This window comes from Torulaspora delbrueckii, chromosome 3 (assembly GCF_000243375.1).
Source record: "Torulaspora delbrueckii CBS 1146 chromosome 3, complete genome".
Taxonomy (NCBI): Eukaryota; Fungi; Ascomycota; class Saccharomycetes; order Saccharomycetales; family Saccharomycetaceae; genus Torulaspora; species Torulaspora delbrueckii.
The window spans coordinates 1225688-1244593 of record NC_016503.1 but is presented as its reverse complement, the minus strand read 5'-3'; the positions used below and the strand labels follow the sequence as shown (position 1 = coordinate 1244593).

The 18906-nt window shown below is 41.5% G+C and overlaps 13 protein-coding genes across 13 annotated transcripts; 4 read left to right on the top strand and 9 right to left on the bottom strand.

Annotated features, from left to right (window-relative positions):
• Nucleotides 1–322: 322 nt before the first annotated feature.
• Nucleotides 323–1537, bottom strand: RBA50 (Rba50p; the record flags this gene model as incomplete). The annotated part of the gene is made up of 1 exon (XM_003680735.1): nucleotides 323–1537. The coding sequence occupies one exon, from the start codon at nucleotides 1535–1537 to the stop codon at nucleotides 323–325; it is 1215 nt and encodes a 404-aa protein (XP_003680783.1).
• Nucleotides 1538–1663: 126 nt separating this feature from the next.
• Nucleotides 1664–1897, bottom strand: SNA2 (Sna2p; the record flags this gene model as incomplete). The annotated part of the gene is made up of 1 exon (XM_003680734.1): nucleotides 1664–1897. One exon carries the CDS (start codon nucleotides 1895–1897, stop codon nucleotides 1664–1666), a length of 234 nt encoding a protein of 77 aa, XP_003680782.1.
• Nucleotides 1898–2028: 131 nt separating this feature from the next.
• DCG1 (Dcg1p) lies at nucleotides 2029–2754 on the bottom strand (the record flags this gene model as incomplete). Its single annotated transcript, XM_003680733.1, has 1 exon — nucleotides 2029–2754. One exon carries the CDS (start codon nucleotides 2752–2754, stop codon nucleotides 2029–2031), a length of 726 nt encoding a protein of 241 aa, XP_003680781.1.
• A 438-nt stretch (nucleotides 2755–3192) lies between these two features.
• Nucleotides 3193–3390, top strand: TDEL0C06800 (uncharacterized protein; the record flags this gene model as incomplete). Its single annotated transcript, XM_003680732.1, has 1 exon — nucleotides 3193–3390. One exon carries the CDS (start codon nucleotides 3193–3195, stop codon nucleotides 3388–3390), a length of 198 nt encoding a protein of 65 aa, XP_003680780.1.
• Nucleotides 3391–3626: 236 nt separating this feature from the next.
• AGE1 (GTPase-activating protein AGE1) lies at nucleotides 3627–5963 on the top strand (the record flags this gene model as incomplete). Its single annotated transcript, XM_003680731.1, has 1 exon — nucleotides 3627–5963. One exon carries the CDS (start codon nucleotides 3627–3629, stop codon nucleotides 5961–5963), a length of 2337 nt encoding a protein of 778 aa, XP_003680779.1.
• A 457-nt stretch (nucleotides 5964–6420) lies between these two features.
• SPS1 (putative serine/threonine protein kinase SPS1) lies at nucleotides 6421–7827 on the top strand (the record flags this gene model as incomplete). Its single annotated transcript, XM_003680730.1, has 1 exon — nucleotides 6421–7827. One exon carries the CDS (start codon nucleotides 6421–6423, stop codon nucleotides 7825–7827), a length of 1407 nt encoding a protein of 468 aa, XP_003680778.1.
• Nucleotides 7828–8449: 622 nt separating this feature from the next.
• Nucleotides 8450–9928, top strand: TDEL0C06770 (uncharacterized protein; the record flags this gene model as incomplete). The annotated part of the gene is made up of 1 exon (XM_003680729.1): nucleotides 8450–9928. The coding sequence occupies one exon, from the start codon at nucleotides 8450–8452 to the stop codon at nucleotides 9926–9928; it is 1479 nt and encodes a 492-aa protein (XP_003680777.1).
• A 130-nt stretch (nucleotides 9929–10058) lies between these two features.
• On the bottom strand, nucleotides 10059–10841 carry POF1 (nicotinamide-nucleotide adenylyltransferase; the record flags this gene model as incomplete). Its single annotated transcript, XM_003680728.1, has 1 exon — nucleotides 10059–10841. The coding sequence occupies one exon, from the start codon at nucleotides 10839–10841 to the stop codon at nucleotides 10059–10061; it is 783 nt and encodes a 260-aa protein (XP_003680776.1).
• A 227-nt stretch (nucleotides 10842–11068) lies between these two features.
• Nucleotides 11069–11467, bottom strand: FPR2 (peptidylprolyl isomerase family protein FPR2; the record flags this gene model as incomplete). The annotated part of the gene is made up of 1 exon (XM_003680727.1): nucleotides 11069–11467. The coding sequence occupies one exon, from the start codon at nucleotides 11465–11467 to the stop codon at nucleotides 11069–11071; it is 399 nt and encodes a 132-aa protein (XP_003680775.1).
• A 280-nt stretch (nucleotides 11468–11747) lies between these two features.
• EMC1 (Emc1p) lies at nucleotides 11748–13949 on the bottom strand (the record flags this gene model as incomplete). Its single annotated transcript, XM_003680726.1, has 1 exon — nucleotides 11748–13949. One exon carries the CDS (start codon nucleotides 13947–13949, stop codon nucleotides 11748–11750), a length of 2202 nt encoding a protein of 733 aa, XP_003680774.1.
• A 221-nt stretch (nucleotides 13950–14170) lies between these two features.
• On the bottom strand, nucleotides 14171–15433 carry MGR1 (Mgr1p; the record flags this gene model as incomplete). The annotated part of the gene is made up of 1 exon (XM_003680725.1): nucleotides 14171–15433. The coding sequence occupies one exon, from the start codon at nucleotides 15431–15433 to the stop codon at nucleotides 14171–14173; it is 1263 nt and encodes a 420-aa protein (XP_003680773.1).
• Nucleotides 15434–15683: 250 nt separating this feature from the next.
• Nucleotides 15684–17255, bottom strand: TDEL0C06720 (uncharacterized protein; the record flags this gene model as incomplete). Its single annotated transcript, XM_003680724.1, has 1 exon — nucleotides 15684–17255. The coding sequence occupies one exon, from the start codon at nucleotides 17253–17255 to the stop codon at nucleotides 15684–15686; it is 1572 nt and encodes a 523-aa protein (XP_003680772.1).
• A 317-nt stretch (nucleotides 17256–17572) lies between these two features.
• On the bottom strand, nucleotides 17573–18736 carry GRH1 (Grh1p; the record flags this gene model as incomplete). The annotated part of the gene is made up of 1 exon (XM_003680723.1): nucleotides 17573–18736. The coding sequence occupies one exon, from the start codon at nucleotides 18734–18736 to the stop codon at nucleotides 17573–17575; it is 1164 nt and encodes a 387-aa protein (XP_003680771.1).
• Nucleotides 18737–18906: the final 170 nt, after the last annotated feature.

Sequence of the window (18906 nt, the reverse complement as noted above, 5' to 3'; positions counted from 1 at the left end):
ACTGACAATGAGTATTAATGAAACTGTTGATGCTTTCATCTCAGCTGCTGAGTTTTTCAGTCGGAGAGTAAGCTGATTCTATTTCCCGCTCAGTACGTGCTGATGATGAGTGACTATAATCTTTTAGCGTTGGAATCACCCTCATTTACTCTGATGGTCATCGTATTGTGAAAGCATGCGATTTACGATTCCCACTCTGCTAGAGAGACCTTGTGTCTTTCGAACAAGAGTGCGACTGAATAGAGTTTTTCTATTGATGGTTGTGCTCACTAGTATGAGTTATGAAGGGTTTGCGCTAGGAGGGTTAAAGGATAGGAAACATCTACTTGTCACTCTTTCTAAAATCACCACCACCTTTTTTCCACAACCAGAGCGCATCTAATGCATAATTTCTAGTTGATAAATGACTTGTCTTTTTCTCGTCAGCTGCATCTTGTAAACACTCCGGTATTCTACAATCCCGAACAAGATCCCAAAACATACCGTAAATCTTTTCCACCACTTTGATGGTACTTCCGTCCTCTTGGTAGGTCTCCAGATCCACTTCGGGGACCAGTTGGTAGTAGGATTGTTTCCCGAGCTTATAAAGGATACGGCCCAAAGTTTGTACAGCAATAGCTCTCTGAGCTGGATATGTGGATCTTGAAAGTCTTTGCAATTCCGGTATTGTGTACCCTGCTAAATGAGCATCATCCGAGTGATGATGTAGAGCCGAGTGTGTCGTAGAAGTAATCTCTCTGGTAGGTGGCACTAAATTACCGTTAAAATCAAACCTACAATGGGAAACATCTTCAATAACTGTGGGCTTTTCTTCATCTGGGGAAGCTTTCATCCACTGTAACTTCTCAACATCCTTGGGTAAATCTGGAAAGAACTTGTCATGCAATTTTTGGTCGAAATCAGGATCATTTATATCAAGTTTCTGCTCATCGTGGCAATGATCATGGGTAACAAAATGAACGTCCTTCAGAAGCTCTTCATTGGTCATATGGTCGACTGTTTGAGCGATTTGGAAATCCAGAGGAGCGACATCATCCTCATCCTCAATATCTCTCTCACTTGGCTCGGATTCTACTTGTTCCGCTGCTTCCATTGGTTCAATACCTAGAGCCCTATCGACCTGGTCATCGCTTAACGAAGGTAAATCTTTCATCTCACTGGTACCACCTACCCAGGTACCAGAAGCACCTTCGATTTCAGCGAAAAGGGGCCCACCTTTGGACCTCTTGTTGATGTTGCGTATTAACTGATGCAAAAGTTTAGGATCCAAGGTTTCCATAAGCTCTTGCTTCTCTCTCAAAATTTCTTCATTTGACATCTTTTCCATACTCTGCAAATTCTCATCATGTATAGTTTGTGCCTCCGATTTCCTGGCCGCTGGTTCAGGCTTCTTCTCTCTCAGACGTTGTTTCCATGAAGAGATTTTCTTTGGTTTATAAAGCTCTGGAAATCCATTCTTATTAGACACAGGGCTCTTTGACAGCTCATCATCTGACAAATCTGTATCTCTCTCGACAATATCCCCCAACAAATCCATTTCGCCTCTTTAACTCTGCTGATTAAACCAGAGAGAGTATGCGATGGATGCGATGAGTTATCAGCTTTTTTTCACTCGCGCGAGGAGTTAGGAATAGTATATTAGTTTATATTGAAGAATAATTATTTAAGCTGTAGATCCATAATTGTTAGCTGCATGCGTCAGACCTTCGGTCATATCCTCATGGTATGGATGTTGGCTAATCACGTAAAGTGCATGGATCAAACCCGGTATAAAACCTAGTAAACACAATAGGACGTTGATCAACAGATCTTTTGTAAAGAAACCTCTCTTAAGCCAAACAGCTATTGGAGGGGCGAAAATGGAGACCAATACCAAAAACCAATCGCGAGCGTGCATCTTACCACTTGTTGAAATCAATAAATTCAAACCTAGTAGTTGATTTTACTTCTTCTTATGTATAGGAGTATCCTTGTTGCTCTCAGCCGAAGGGGTGATAGCGAGAAAAAAGAAACGACTAAACGACACACTTAAACATTCTGACACTTCAAGAAAGTAGCACTGGAAAGAAGAGTTTGAAAACCTAAAATAATAGGATCGACAAATATCACTTCAGGGAAAATCTTTTTCAATTTGTATTGCAAACCAGAGAATCCAGCACACCCTAAAATCACATATTTGGAACCCAATCTCTCGACGTTCTCGCGACGGATTCTTTCGACAATTTTACCGAAATTCTCCTCAGAGTGCAATTCCAATACTTGCAAATTCGAGGAAACAGTGCCTTTCCACAGGCCCCTTGCGCGTGCTTCACCAGTCAAAAATTTCTTCTCTACACTTGCGTCTAAAATTTCAACCCATTCCTTGTTCGAAGTGATTACAGAACTAGGCCCCGAAGGGAACAGGCTAACAAAGCTTAAACTACTGTTCAAAAGCCCCACAACAGGTGGAGCATCAGTCAAACACGTTAGGGCTTCAACAAGTGGGTGATCGGAAAAACAACCGATAAGAATCCCATCATAACGTTTGTAAAAATACTCCGACTCGGGGTCCTTCAAAAGCGGCAAACACGCATCACAACTTTGGTGACTAGTCTCCTCACCGTCGATCTGCGGCGGAGCTCCCTCGGGTCCTGTCATATAAGTTGTCTTAAACGCGAATGCGCGAAAAGCGTCGACCGCAGCAACGCTGCGGGCGATCTCATCGCTCATTGACCGCGAGCTGTTCGGATTGACTACCAGTAAATCCAGAACCATCGTCGCAGCAGGCTAGACTTGGCTGCTGCAGCATTTTTTTCGTGCCGTTTTGCCCAGCATGTTGATATATGCCACCTTGTTGCTGGCTGGCTTATCTTATCTGGCCTTCGGTGTCCAAAACGGGCCATAGATCGCGCTTTTAAACCCCTCACCGAGCCTATAACTTACCCCAATCGGGAAATGAGCCACAGGGCCAGCTCTGGTCTGGCCCCTCAATGGGCCAAAAAGCCCCGTTTGGGCTGGCCAGTGTCCCATTTTTGGTTTGCAAAGTGTCCCAAAATGGTCGACGCGATGCGCCTCGAGGCATCTGGAAAAGCAAATCTGATGACTATTTGAAAATTTTTTAAAAGAGTTAAACATATAAAAGGTGACTCGCTGATATCGTTGTTCGAGTCTTGGCTATCTCTCCTTAAAGATAGTATCCAAACATATTCAAAAATGCAATTCAAGAACATTGTCGCTGCTTTCGCTACTGTTGCTGCTGCTCAAGCCGCTAACCAATCTAACGGTTCCAACGGTTCCAACGGTTCCAACTCTTCTTCTTCCAGTGTCCCAACTGGTGCTGCTAACTCCAATGTTTTGAACGCTGGTGTTTTCGGTGCTGCTGTTGCTGCTGGTGTCGCTTTCTTGTTCTAAGCAACTTGAAAAGGGATCCGGGCATACATCTATACAATCTATAATAATAACATTATAAACAGCATCAATTGGAAATAAAATGGGCTATCTATATGTACTGTACTATGTAATCATTAAAAAACCATTTCAGTATTACTATTGATCGTATAAGACGAGTGGATTCTTGGGATGATATTAGTCGGGAAGAAGTAGCTAGACCTCTCTTCATAAGATACACAAACTCGAGGGATTGAGCTATGGGACAGTTTGTGAGTAGGAGTGAAGTGGTTAATGAAGTGGAGTGTCGTGATAGACAACTGTTTACTGAACACAATGGGATCTTTGTGCCTGTTGTGAAGGCGGATGCAGTGTATAAAATCAGCGTTGGTTCAAGGGTTGAGCGTGTAGTTTGTGAGTTGCGTGGGCCTTTGACGTTCAATTTGGAGTTAAGAAAGGCGAAAACTAGTGGTCAGTTTATTTTCAATATTGATAGGCCGTGTCTGATGGGATTTTACCGGTTGAAATGCTTGGATATCGATACAGAAGTTTATATTGAGGGGCAAGAACCTACAAAAGAGTTGAAATTTCCATCTATAGAGACATGGTTGCCTGATGGCAATGATTTTAGGAAACTGATTGCTTCGTTAGAGGATAATATTGGATCAATGCAGAAAAATGTCAATTGGAAATCATTTTTGGAGAATCTGATAAAGTTTAACGATCTTTTAACCTCGATGGGTTCAGTGTGTGCAAATTTACAAACTTTCAAATTTAGTCTGCCGAACCATCCCTTCCAGAGACTTTTCAATGATGAGTTTCAACACTGGTTACGATCATACAGGTCCTCGAACATCGATCAGTTGTCACAATCCCTGGGGAAAGATGTGATATCACCATTGCAAGAGTTTGTTGATTATGAGAAACAGAATCAAAAGACCTTGTTGAAGAAACAAAAGAATTTCAACGAAGCGATCAAATCAATGTATTCCTCGCAATCGACTTCACCACTCACAGCAAAAAGTAATTACGAGCTGGCAAGGTTAGAGTACCAAGATTACCTTTATCAAAGCTACGTTATCGGTTCGCCAATGCAAAAGCTTTACAATTCTATCTCATATTTTTTGAATTATCCCACAGATGACACAATTTCACGAATTAATGAAAACTATACCAAGAAAACTAATCAATTGAAATCAACAATCAGACGGGCAAAGAGCATCGACGACTTGATGAAGACCTATACAAGCCTCGGAGTATCGCATAAGGAAAACTATCTGTTAGTTAGAACAAGCCTCAACGATCACGAAAATGTAACGAATAATAACTCCACAGGAAATAATAACCCCAACAACAGTTCACATTGGCACAAGAGATGGGCTACTTTAGATGGTTCTGTCTTGACCATCTTCCATAGCTCAAAGAAAATGCCTTTTCAGTTAATCGACCTGTCATTTGCTTGCATCAAACAAATAAACAAGATGGTCATTGAAATAATAACATCCGGTTCAACGTCACAGACATCACTTTTGGCTAATGTTAACTCATCCTCATCATCTTCCGATCACGACGTAGGCATCGCACGAATGAGGGTGTATTTGCAATTCAAGGATGACTCAGATGCGAAAAGTTGGCTTGCTGCACTACAACAATCTAACATGGACACAAAACAATCTCATGACTCATCAGCAACCAATAGCTCGAAAGCTCACGATACATTGATTGACTTAGTCATGCGGCAGCATGAATCAAATTCAAAGTGCTGCGATTGCGGGAACTCCGAAACCGTTGAGTGGATTTCAATAAGTTTACTCTGTGTCCTATGCATAAAATGCTCAGGTGTTCATCGTTCCATGGGGTCCCATATCTCAAAAGTCAGGTCTTTAACTCTCGATAATTTCACTTCACCAGAGATTTTGCATCTGCTTCATAACAACGTATCCAATGCAAATGTGAACTCTATTTATGAGTCAAAACATTCCAAAGAAACCAAAATTAAGCCAAGTTCGTCGGACGTTGAAAGATCCCAATACATTATAGACAAATATCAAGGAAGGAAAATGGTAGATGACGGGGAACAGGGCAGTAAAACATCATTGAGATCATTGATCAAGGCTATTCATTTAAACAGCATCTATTTTTTACAAAAGACAATAGCTCAATCTAAACTAACGCTGAGAGAGGTGGTGAATGAGCAAGCAAGAGGCGATGAAATGCCTACAATATTTCAGTACTCTTTAAAACATCATGAGATGGTTAATGGTAAACCTGTATTTTTCATTACAGAGTTTCTATTATACAATGGGCTTCCAGTAGATAACATTCCCGAAAATACGGTGAATTGGTCTCCGGGTGTTATAGATTATTGGAGAACCAAGATTAGTATTTATGGAACATATTCACCAACTTCTTCAAAAACGCCGGCGAATCGCGAGACACAGTTATCATCATTAGTCATACCGTCGGAGAAGGCGCCCAACAGGCGTTGGACTCTAAATCATATGCCGAATTCCCCACAAATAAAGTCGCCAACCAATTTGCTTAATATGCACAAGTCATTAAAACTTTCAAAAAAAGGAGCCAGCAAGAAGGAATAACGGATATCATTTTTATCACTATTGATATTTTTTTTTGGGTTTTTTTAGGTTTTTTGTATGCGTTGTGACACAAACATGCAGGTTTTCAACAATTAGCATTATCATCTTTTGTGCACCGAAAGAAAATGGATGCTATTTGTAACATTATAAAATGTCTCTGAACAATTATCTTGTACTCTAACAGGTATTCTTCGCTTCAGTTTTCCCATCATCGATATTTTTACTAATCGACATTAATCGGGAAGCTGTATATTTCGTGCTGTGAACTTAAATCTTGGGGAAAACTCGATTGCAGACCTGCTATTTAGACCTTTCTTTGTTCGAAAGTGATTATTTGCTCATTCATATTGCTGCGGTCAAACGTTTGAGTTAAAGACTAGCTACTGACCAACAAGAATCGCATCGCTACCTAGGTAAATTTGTCGGCATCCGCTGATCTTCCAAAACAATACATTTAATGAAGATGACTATTGATGAGTGCGAATGCTCACATCCATCCAGCTTATATTCCATCAAGCAATGTGTTGGAAGAGGTAACTTCGGCGACGTTTATAAGGCTTGTGAAAAGGTATCTGGCAAAGTCGTCGCCGTAAAGGTTGTGAACCTGGAACATACCGATGAAGATATAAACCTTCTGGCACAAGAGATATTTTTTTTAGCAGAGTTGAAGTCCCCGTACATTACTAACTACATTACCACGATGACCGAGGACGTTTCCATGTGGATTATTATGGAATACTGTGGAGGCGGTTCGTGCGCAGATCTGTTAAGGAACATTTATAATTGTGGGTTACCAGAGAGCAAATCAGCCTACATCACGAGAGAAGTTTTAAAGGGTTTAGAGTACTTACATGAACAGAAGAAGATCCACCGTGATATTAAGGCGGCTAATATCTTATTGACAGATGAAGGTAAAGTGAAGCTAGGCGACTTCGGAGTAAGCGGTCAAATTAGGGCGACATTGAAGAGGGGTACTTTTGTTGGGACTCCGTTCTGGATGGCTCCAGAAGTGGTTTCCAAGGATTCGGATGGGTATGACGAAAAAGCTGATATTTGGTCCCTCGGTATTACCGTCTATGAATTGTTAAAAGGCTCACCGCCATTGTATAAATGTGATCCAATGAAAGTGATGGTTAATCTACCCAAAAGGAAGCCACCGGTGCTGCATGGCCATTACTCGAGCGCTGCAAAACATTTCGTTGCATCATGTCTTGTGAAAAATCCAAAGAATCGTCCCTCAGCTGTCGAGTTGCTAAATTCTGAGTTTGTTACGAATTTACAAATTTCAGATTTGAAGAGCGATGTAGAGTTTGTTAAGAAGAAAAAATCTAAGGATGACTATCGCAGAACTCCTAAGTTTTCATTGCAGGAGAAATTATACAATGGATCTGTTAGCAGCCTGCGCTGGGACTTCAACACGATCTCGAGTACAAAACGCAAAATCATTTCAACAACAATTCGAGATCAGGCAAGTCCTGACACACCCAGAAGTCCACTCTCGTCTAATATGAATAGTCCATTTCAGGCGCAAGATCAAGCTATTACTCCAATTACTAATGCTACATCACCCTCTTTCAGGAACTATAACAAGCACTATGAAGTGGGCACACCTATGGAGATAGATTTTGAATCTCCCAACCTCCAGGACATGAAGCCAAAGGGATTTGATTACTTGAAAAATGTTGTTTCCCACACTTTCAACCGTATGTATGAACGTGCGCATGACGATGAGACGAGAATGCATGTCGATCAAATGTTAGATAGGTTCATTTCGACAGAATCGAAAATTCCCGGTTTCAGTGAGGTATTTGTCGAAGAGATATCACTGAGGTTAGACTCTATAAAAAGATATTTAGCTAAATAGTCCAAGCGTTTTCAACCGGTTGGGCCGTGTCACACCTGCAATCGCTTTTCATATAGTTGGTGAGATGATCCTACAGGATGAAGCCAAGCGCCTGCGCTGGAGAAAGACAAACGTATTTAAAATTGTCAGTTGCAGTAATAAATTGAGTTTTAGATCTGTGTCGTGGTGTACCTCGTGTGTTTTCAACAGAATATTTATTAGGTGCGAATGACGATTTAGGTTAGACGTTTCGACTACAGCTTAACTTAATAAAATATGCTTTACAATTCAGGAAATTACTTAACGTACTGGGGTCAAAAAGGCCCAAATTACTAGACTTTAAATAGCTTTATGAATGGAGTCTAAATGCTACAATGTAATTATTTCAGTGATTTTGACGCGCGTTGTACAGTTTAAGCCGCTTCATCTTTGTGAATTTCGATGTCAGTCCGCCACTTTGTGTCACTTGTAAAATATAAAATAAATGAAATACAAAAACCAAGATAAATAAGTTCATTATTACTTACAATAATTCTTACATAGCCTAAGACATCAAAGAAATACTCTTCGAGTTTAAAAGAAAGAAAAGCAGACTAAGGTGCAGCAAGGAAATTACCTCGAGCATAAGAGAAATAACAGGATTATGAAGTATTCGTTATTTATCTTACCAGCGATCGCGGCAGCGACAGCAATTAATTTTAACAATCCTCAAAGGCTGGAAATACGTGAGAAAGTTGCCACTGATAGATTCAGGATTTTTTCAGATGACGAACCAGTTCTTCCCCATAACGTACAGCCATACGGGAATACTGACGTTTTGAAGAGGGACAAGGTTGAAGCGTATGGCAGCTCCAAAAGGAATGATAGTTCAGATTCATTAGATCCTGAAAGGTTCGAAAAACCAAGTCCTATCTCAGAGTTCTGTAAGGAAAATGACCATTTCATCGAAAATTCCGGTGATATGTACAATCTTCAGGCACAATGTGACACTATTCTGGGGAACCTTCATTTTAAAGATTACAACGATGCGCTAATTGATTTTGGCAAACTACGCAGCGTCCAAGGCAGTATTTTTATTGAAAATTGCTCTGCTCTGGTAAAGATCGAAGGTCATAAATTGGAAAGGATTCGCCAGACCTTTTCACTACGCAGTTTAACATCTTTGGTTTCAATTGACCTATCTAGTTTGAAGGACGTAAGGGTTATTAATTGGAAAGTTCTACCCATCTTGAATGAAGCACTTATCAGCAATGAAGTAAATGGCTTGTCAAGTCTCACAATATCTGACACTGCTTTACCCATTATCGAAGGTTTCAAGAATGTTGAAGATGTCGATGTCTTTGAAATTAACAACAATAGGTATCTAGAGTCGGTTAAGGCAAATATAAAACACGTCAGACAGAAATTGAGTGTACATGCGAATGCCAGGGAAACTGAACTTGAAATGCCACGACTTATATCTGCTGAAAATATAACAGTGAGAGATACATCGTCAGTATACTTTCCTAAGCTCGAAGAAGTTGGAAGTTCATTAGAATTCATCCAAAATCACTTCACAGAGTTAAGAATCTCTTCTTTGAAGACCGTAGGTGGTACCTTGGGTATCATCGATAATGGAAACCTAAAGCTTGCCAATTTTAACAACGTCACTGACATTCAAGGAGGCCTAATGGTTGCGAATAACACAAGATTGGAAAAGATTGATTTCTTTTCCAAGCTGAGACAGATAGGCGGCGCCATATATTTTGAAGGCAAGTTTAATGATACTGACTTTCCACAATTAAAATTGGTCAAGGGTAGTGCATTCGTTAAAACAAATTCGGGAAGCATGGATTGTTCAAAATGGACTACACCAAAAAGTGGGAGGTCGATCGTTAGAGGAGGTAAGATAAGTTGTATCTCAGGTAGAAGACAGAAGGCTCAAAGCGTGAGTCAAGATGGTTCAGTTCTAAGCGAGACCGACTCCGAATACGATGACACCTCAGAGTTCGGAAATGACAATGCAGGGAGTGGATCATTCGCCGGTAAAGCCCAATCAGGTAGTACTATAAAAAAGACGCCAAGTATATTGTGGATTCTCACTGCTTCCTTGATTGGGGCTTTAGGCCACTATTTTTCATAGCGCAAACATTTTCATGAAGTAGTTCTCATTATTAGCTAATATACTATAATAAGTATCGCCATGAGGCCAAAAAAACTTGGCTTACATGAGAAAAGTCTATAGTACCGCCACTACTTCACCATTGATTTGATTAGAATATGTGGTCTTTCGAAGCGGCTATGTATTTAGCAATTGCTGAAGGCGTCAATTTCTCTAACGTTTCAAAAGAACAGCCGGCCAATACGGCCTTCCTAATGGCAGATGATGAAACAGATTCAAACCGTTCGTCATTCTCCATTATGTGAATTTTCTCACCCCAGTTGCGAGGTATCATGGGCTCGTATGCACCATTTATGATGTCCGAAGCGTATTCAAGCTGGGTCTTGGAGGGGTGTTCACCTTCTCGAGTCAAGCAGCATAACTCAGTTGACGACATGAAATCTCTCAACGCTTCAGCAGGAAGTTGAGGGCTATAATATTTGGCATCAAAGATCCTCACCAGAGTATCAAACCCAACTAAAAAGGACATGATTCCTGTGTGCTTGTAGAAGCCTCTCAATACATTGAACTTGTCAACGTATTTCCCATGAGCAGTTATCCCAACCGAAACAGCAATACCATCTTCATGCATCATATCTGCGAGTAAACACATCATTTCCATTCTTTTATCAAACGAAGCTGGCTTTGGAGCCTTATCAGCATTATTCACTGATAATAAAAGAAGGACTTGAGTTGATTTTTGATGATATAGCTCCAAGCCTTTCTTTACCAGTGTGTAATGTCCCCAATGGGGAGGATTGAAGGAAGAATCAAGAACTAGCAAAACTTCGGGCTTCTCTAGCACTTCCCGGTTGTATATTATATCAAAGGCCTCCCGCTTGTCATTGATAAATGATTTATAGGCATTAAGAAACCCATTGTCAGATCGTTGCATCAGTGATCGTATTGTTCCCCTGAATAATACTGATTTGTTCATCTTCCAGATTACTATGTTGCAAAGTTGTCAACAATCAACTGATTTCGAGCACAGTTGCGACGCCCACCCGAACTATTTTCTTTACACACAGAGGTACATAGATTTATTGAAGTAGCCATCGGATGCTCTAGAGATCACCATTAGTAGGCTCTAGAAAGAGTAGTCATAACCAAGCTTTCGCAGCATCAATTGATACCGACCAACTTGACGTCAAAAATCATATCAGCGTTCTGTGGAATGACACCAGGTATACCTCTTGCACCGTAGGCAAGTCTACTGGGGATTTGAATCTTACGTTCTTCTCCAATGCACATTCCAAGCAGGCCTTGGTCCCAGCCCTTGATAACCTGACCACTACCTAGCTTGAAAGAGATAGGGGTTCCTCTGGTGTAACTAGAGTCGAATTGTTTCAAATTATCTCTCAAGTAGCCAGTGTAGTGAACATCAACGGTGTGTCCAGGTTTAGCCTTGACGTGGCATTCTTCAGCTGGAATCTTCTTGGTGATACCAATTTCAAGCTCCTTCAACGAACCTGCTGCAACTATAGCAGCAAAAATAGATAAAAACCAGCAAAGGAACTGCATTTTGGATAATATATTAGGTTCTCTTGCTTGACTCTGTTATATGAAATAGTTCATTTCTTCTCTTATGCTATTTGGGCGCGCTAACAAAGACAAGCTTTTAACATAGAAATTTAGTAAATATTTATAATTGTAGATATGGGTAGTCTTCAAGCGCATTGAATTTCAAGTCAAGTCATTGAAATATTTGAAATATCTGAAATCTATCAGTGTGCGCCGTATTTAAAAGACTGCGGGAAGGCCAATGACGTCTCGCTATCAATGCAATAGGATTGATGTTGAACTATCTCACAAGCCACAATTTCTTTAGTTTTGCAGCTTCAACAGATGGACGCAAGAAATAGCACAGTATCACTAGCCCGATTATCGTCGCTAGGAGCTTTCCCTTCTCGAAGTCTGGACTCATAATGTCAAATTGACCCGAAGGATATATCTTAGTGCAAAAAATGTCGTGGCCTATGTCACAAACAATAGTTGTGGACTCTAAATTTGTCGCTACCGACACTAATTGTGAGTTCTGACCCATCAGCAAATTCCTTGAATGGGTTATAATGAACTGGTCATTAAGAGGAATTGTACTGATATAAGGCATGGCCATGAATTCTTTCTTGGCGTCATCAGTCATTTTCGATTCTTCAACACGTCTAGCGCTGAGAATTTCCTTTGCCAGATAAGTGATTTGCCCGCTTTCAAGCTCCATAATTATGGCCTTTGAAGTTATACCGAACTTCCCCTTGGAGACTGTCATTCGTCTAATTACCTCAGGAAAGAAGTATGCTGCGGAGATCACCTTGGGTTTATGAGATCTCATGAGCACATTACTCTTCCTAACAGCGTTAGACACTCTTTTGTTTGCCTCAAGCGATTCATAAAGCTCGACGGTAACTAGCTTTTGCTCGGGGATAGGCTCAGCACTAAAATATGAGTAAACAAACCAGTATTCGCCAAACACAATATTGATGGGGGCATCGCCATCAACTTTATCATCATGACTTTGACTGTACAAAAGTTCACCAGTGACAGTGTCGATGAGGTTTACAAACATTTTACCCTTTTGCGAGTTCAATGTGACATATGCTGCCAGGTTTGGATATAGATACTTGTATAAGACCGACCGGTCACCAAGTGTCTGACCTAAAGTGGCAGTAGGTTCCTCATGTCTACTAGCAAATGCGACCAATTCCTCTGAATCCAAAAGTTCAATTTTCCAAGTCTCCTTCAATAGCCCGTCCTTATTAACAATATGCCCATAAACACCATTACTATCATGGTTAGTAATAAAAGTGTCACCTAATTTCTCTCGATCTCCACCTATGAAAATAACTTGCTCTTCACCGCTTTCAAATTCGACGAAGAATTCGTTTGACTTGAGGGATGAAATAGACTTGACGTTACCACCGTCAAAACTTGTTTGTGTTTTGAGTTGAGGACTGTAGGCATCGGAAAGGTCATAAATCTCGTAACTGCCATCTTTAGAAAAAACACGTAGCTCGTTCGATTCTTCGGCGTAATCCAACAGCACAACTTTCAAGCCGCAGTCAAAACGCCAAACTTTCTTCCCATTCTGAACATCAAAAGCTTCAATTACAAAGCGGTCCGTAGCTACCACCAATAGTTTTGCAAGTCCAAAGACCACATCTGGACCAGCACCGAATGCGTCACTATCAAGTTTCATAAGCTTAGTCAAGACCTTTCCGATCGAGTATCCTGACTCTCTTAAAGTCTCTCTGAGCCTTCCCCAATTTGTTGTGACTCTAAACACGTATGCCTCCCAGACATTCTGGAATGCGTCCTCTGTCGCTAGCTCTTCCGATATTGTCTGTAAAGAACCGTCGATCAGATTGATAAAAGTATGGGCAATAACCTCACCATTCAAGTCTTCCCTTATCCATTCCTTGAGCATTTCGTTGTTCTTCAACGATTGGTATACGTATTTCCCGTCGGTGGTGGAGTATAAAACTTTGACAATCGAGCTATAATCTGTGCTGAAGAAAACTACCGTATCAAGCGTAGAAGACACATTCACACGAAGTACTTCTAGCTTAGATTCTGCTTCTAGCACCTGTAACGAATGAGTTGTAACCTTGACATCAGTCAGTTTGGGATCGCATGCAGAGACGAATTCGACGTTAGATGCATCGTAAGTGGTAGTTTGCAATCCCGAAGAGCTATCAAAAACAGAAATTTTACCATCGTAATCCCTCAACAAGTAGTGATTACTGTCCGGTAGCATCATAGCATCCGATGTCTTCGAACCCCACAATTGCCTATGCAACAATTGTCCATTAGTTTCATTGACGAAAGATACCAGGGTTTTTGAATCAATACTCGATAAAATGATCAAAGCACCTTGCTCAGGACTTTCAAGCACACATTCGTAATGGCCCAAGCTTTCTAAATGCCAATCGGTTTCGAATGCTTCTTCAACAAACACACCGTTAACCAAAAATGCTCTCAGCCAAAAGGCGAGAAAGCTTAATAGCATAACACGCATGGCCTCTTCTCCTCCAACCTCTCACAGACCTAATTGAATGAGAGCTCAGATGAATTTAGCAATTAAAGTATCATATGCCTGGCTATATATCTACACTTTTTCAATGGTCCCTAAGAACAAGCAGATTTAACACTTAGTGAAAAATCAGTATGTACGAGGTCAAGAAATGGGAGATCTCCAACGTTATTAAGGTCTATCGGGTCCTCCGAAGCTCAATCAGCCTCACGCCCAGACTCATCTATCGATTCACGCCATTCTGTAGACTTTTCGCTCGATTCACTAGCCGTGGTGACTGTTGGTAAGAACTTTATGCTTAGAGACGTGTCGAGGGCCAAATTCATCCACGGATCATAAAGGTTCCACATCTCTTCGAGGTCAAAATCTTCAGGGCTTTGATTATCAGTTTCCATGAGGACGCCCCTCATTGGGTAGGTCTGTACTTTGTCTGATAAAGGAATAGAACCTTTGTGAGCATTGGTAACTAGTTCATAGGCTTTCTTTCTATTTTCCACATTTTTCTTCCCGAGTTCCTCAACCTCTGTAGCTGAGTAAGTAATCTTATGCATGATCTCCATCGCAGTTTCTTTTGCTTTTTTATCCTCTTGTAGAAAAACGATCATTTCTAGATGATATTCTAACTTATCGAGGTACTCAGAGAAGGACATTGGTTTATACTCCAGAGGCCCATACCATTTGATAATTGGATTTTCAGCTTCGGCCTGAGCCCTTACCAGTGCAACACTCTGTTTCACTTCTGGAATATTGGTGGGCATAACGTTACCACTAGATGCATCCTTGACTCTGACCTTTGTGGGGTCAATCCCTTCATGGTAAAACTTTATTATATCATTGAAGAACTTCTTGTCACGTACGCTCCTTGCCTCTTCAGCCCAAGGATCATATTTCAAGATGGTGAGCCTACAAGCTTCCAATAAAGATTGTGAGAGTAGGAGTGTACCGGTAAGCAGATATATCACCTGTTTGAAAGTCATAAAGCTCGCAAACTTGAAGCCTGATTTGCCGTTCTCCTTACTCGAACTCTTGAAGAATGATGAGGCACCGCCAAAAGCTGTACCACCGTATGAAGCTTTTTGAACCCCATGGCCGGCAGTAAAAGTTGTAGGCGCACTTCCCGTCAATGATGGAGGCGGCATTACCAATTCACCTTGTGTCGTAGAGAATCGATTCAAACTAGGGATGTCCGCTATGTTCTTCCGTACAGTGTTCAAAGAGCCACGTAGCCTCCTTATCCTGTACATGCAAAATATTCCAACAGCACTTTGAATGCCAATTAAAGACCATAATCCAACCTTATTATCCGAAGCTGGCACTAATGGACCCCATAACCTAAGTCCAAGACTAGGTCGCACATAAAACTTACTAATATCGTCCTTAGGATCGTCTTTCTTGTCATTCTCATTCTCCTTAGCTTGTGGCCGTGACGGAGATTTTCCTGGTGGTGTATATAACGCCATTGAGCTATCTGTACATCTATATCTTCAGTACTGTTAGTGAGACCCTGTTCTCTTTGAGTTCGCCACATATAATCATTTTGCTGGGCCGAATGCCATAGAAAAACAGCGCGGTGCACAGATTTTCGTCAGCTCTACATAGATGACCAACTATAAAGAAGCAGCTTTTATTGGTTTTAGCATACATTTACTACTTGTGTTGCCAATGTATGTAGCTATTTACGCAGTTATGAGCCAAGGCAAGTGGCACAACTCACAATTCATCGTGGGCGGTCTCTTCGGCATCCTCCTCTTCGTCTTCGGCTTCTTCCTTAGCAGCCAATTCCTTCTCGTAAGCTTCGCGAACGACAGCTGTATCGACCTTGTTACCAGCATTTTCCTCTAGGAAAGACAAGAAAGAGTCCAAGTCTCTTTGGGAGTTAAACAACACTGGCTCAGCATCCTTACCGGCTGGGTACAAGATAATGGTTGGGTAGCCCTCAATCATGACGTCTTGGATGTCGTTAAGTGTGGCATCAACTTCACCGATGATGAAGTTCTTTGCGGCGCTCTTGTCAGAGGCCAAGATGTTAGCCAACTCCTCGTAGATTGGAGCCAATCTCTTACAGTGACCACACCATGGAGCGTAGTATTTGACCAAGACGTCCTTCTTGTTGTCGTTAATTAGATCTTCGTGGGTCTTACCAACGATCTTGTAAACGTTAGATTCCTGAACTTCTGGGATCTCTTCCGACTTGACTATTGGTTCAGCCTTACCAGTCAGTAGGTCCTTGACTAATTTGCTGATGTGCTTGGTTTCCAATTTGACGGTATCGGTCAGTTTCTCAAACTCCTCTTGTGCTAATTGTGGCAAACCGTATTTCAAGTTGCTAGTAACATTGTGAACAGCAAACAATGGGAATTGTTCACGCATGTTCAAGCTTTCAGCATGTCTACCGAACTTTCTAGAGTCCAAGCTAGCAAAGTTCAATTTACCACGGTGTTCCTTAGCGAGTTCAGTGAAGAATGGAGCGTATTCCTTCAATTCTTCATCATCAGTGTAAAAGAAGTAAGCCAAAGGAATACCGCTTTCCAAGTAAGAGGAGAAGGTGCTGCCGTTAACTTCACCAAAGTATGGTAAAGCTTCGACCTTAATCCAGCTTTCCAAGACTTCAGCATCGGTTTCAGCCTTCTTGACGTCACCGTTGAAAACAATTGGTTCAGCGACACCAGGCAACTGAAGAGATAACTCGGATTTCAATTCTGGACAAGAGGCAAAAATATATTCGTCGGAGAACTTGTTAGCGATTTGGTAGAAAGTTTCATTCAATTTAGAAGCACCATTGGAGATAATGACTGGAACAGTGGCGTTTTGTACAATTTCATTCAAAGCTTTCTCGGACTCGACATTCTGCACTACAGGTAAAGTTTGCTTAATCATGTAGTTAATGATAGCATCAGCAGATCTTGCACCTTCATAGTCCCTAGGGTTGCTGATGTCATTATCCTTGAAAGTCTTCAAAGATGGATAACCTCTGATACCTTGAGACATACATAGCTCTTGCTGTTCAGTACAGTCAACCTGAGCCAAAGGAATGTCCTTTTCCTGCAAAGCATCAGCGGCCTTCACAAATTGAGGGCCCAAGGTTTTACAATGACCACACCATGGGGCAAAAAATTCAACCAAAGCCAAAGAGTTGTCTTTGATAAACTGTTCAAACGTTTCAGAAGTTAACTTGACAACGGCAGAGTCTTCTGGTGCAACAGCACCTTCCTGAGCCAGAACACCAACTGCGGAAGTTAAAAGGGTGGCAAAATGGAACAAAGTCTTCTTGTTCAACAACATATCGATTTGTGTATCACTCTATAAATGTACAATGTTCTTGGCACTTACAAGAGCTTTGTAAAAGTCTTTAGGACGGTAGGACAACTATTTCTGTTCTTTGTCAAGGACTGTCTGATTTATAGTTGATCGTGTAAGCGATCGATTCGAACACGCTGTCAAACCACGAAACAAGGAAAGATCACGTGAAAAAGGCTTTCACAAGCAACAGTAATTAGTAATGGTCGAGTAATGGCTTAGTAGAGTTTCATTGTAAGCTAATTCACTATTTAAACTGTGCTATGTTCTGTAAAATATTTAGAGCGTTGTATGCTATGCAATTAGGCATCAGTGGTTTTTCTAGCCGAGATGGGAGGTGGTGGGACTGCTGAGTCGCCCTCCTGTTGTTTTGGAGTGCTAGTGGGCCTTGCTGATTGATCTTTACCCTCGCTGAAATAGTCACTCATTGAAGTTTCTTGCGCGGGTGCTGCGATGTGCTTCTTTTTCGATGCTGGCTTTTTAGACGTGGTAGGTGGTGCCAGGGCACTTGGAACAAACGTAGAGCTGGAAGTTGGTTCTAAATCTGTGACTGGCTCACTTAGGGTCTGAAATTGCTGCTGCTGGTCGGTTTCTTGAGTATTTTTTATCACTGTTGGGATACGATGCAAGAATCCATATCCGACGTTGCAACCGAGCCTGCCATCTCCTCCGATGTGCACTGTTATAGGCCTCACACAGTCATGGACCATGTTGTAGACGTAGAGTTGCAGGTCGTGGTTAGCGCGCGACCTGGCGATGTCCTGGAGTAAGTTCTCACCACCAGTTGCTAAAAGCCCATCCTGACAGCCAATTATATAGTCCTCGTCTGGTATCAGACCAGACTGAGCAGCCGGACCCGCATGAGAGGTAACGTTCAAGACGTGGTACGTGAAAGTGGCCGCAATCAGCGGTGACCATTGAACTTTAAATCCCAAGCGCTGAAATGCACGTTCAGACTCCTTCATAGATCCTGATGACAACGAAACATCTTCTAACTTGGCTTCATCTTTCGACAAGATCGACATGTATTCGTCTCTGAAAGTTCCACCCTTAGCGGACCACACATTCAATTTCAAAGTGCTATTAGCAGAGGAATTGAAAATCTGCGTTATTCGGTAATAATCGGGGTAAAAGTATCCGTGCTGATTGCTTATCATAGGTACAGCGTCATCGTTGATACCAACGATATAGTCGAAATACGACTGCAATTGCAGTTGAGTTTCATCCACGTAAACAACCCTTAACCCTGAAACGACCTCATTGAATCGATGGCGATGTTGTTGCTGTACTGGTTTTTGTGCTTGGTCCGGATCCTGTTGTGAATGCGAGTAACTTTGAGAAAGTAGTAGGTTTGGAGGAATCGACTGAAAGAAAGCGTCCAACTGGTTATTATCCCCGGACAGCGACAATGTCTCTTGTACACTTTGCTCCAAGGTCCTAACCAGGTTCTTGGCAATTCTAAACATCAGTCTACTTAATTGATTAATAATTAGAACTCAATGCTCAATTCGAAATTCTTTTAAGTGTATACTTTGCAAGTCGTATGGCTTCAGCATGTTGAAAAATGAATCAAACTTGGTAGAGGATAAACGTTTTTCCGAAACGAGAGCCACGCCTTCTACCCCACCGGAAAAAC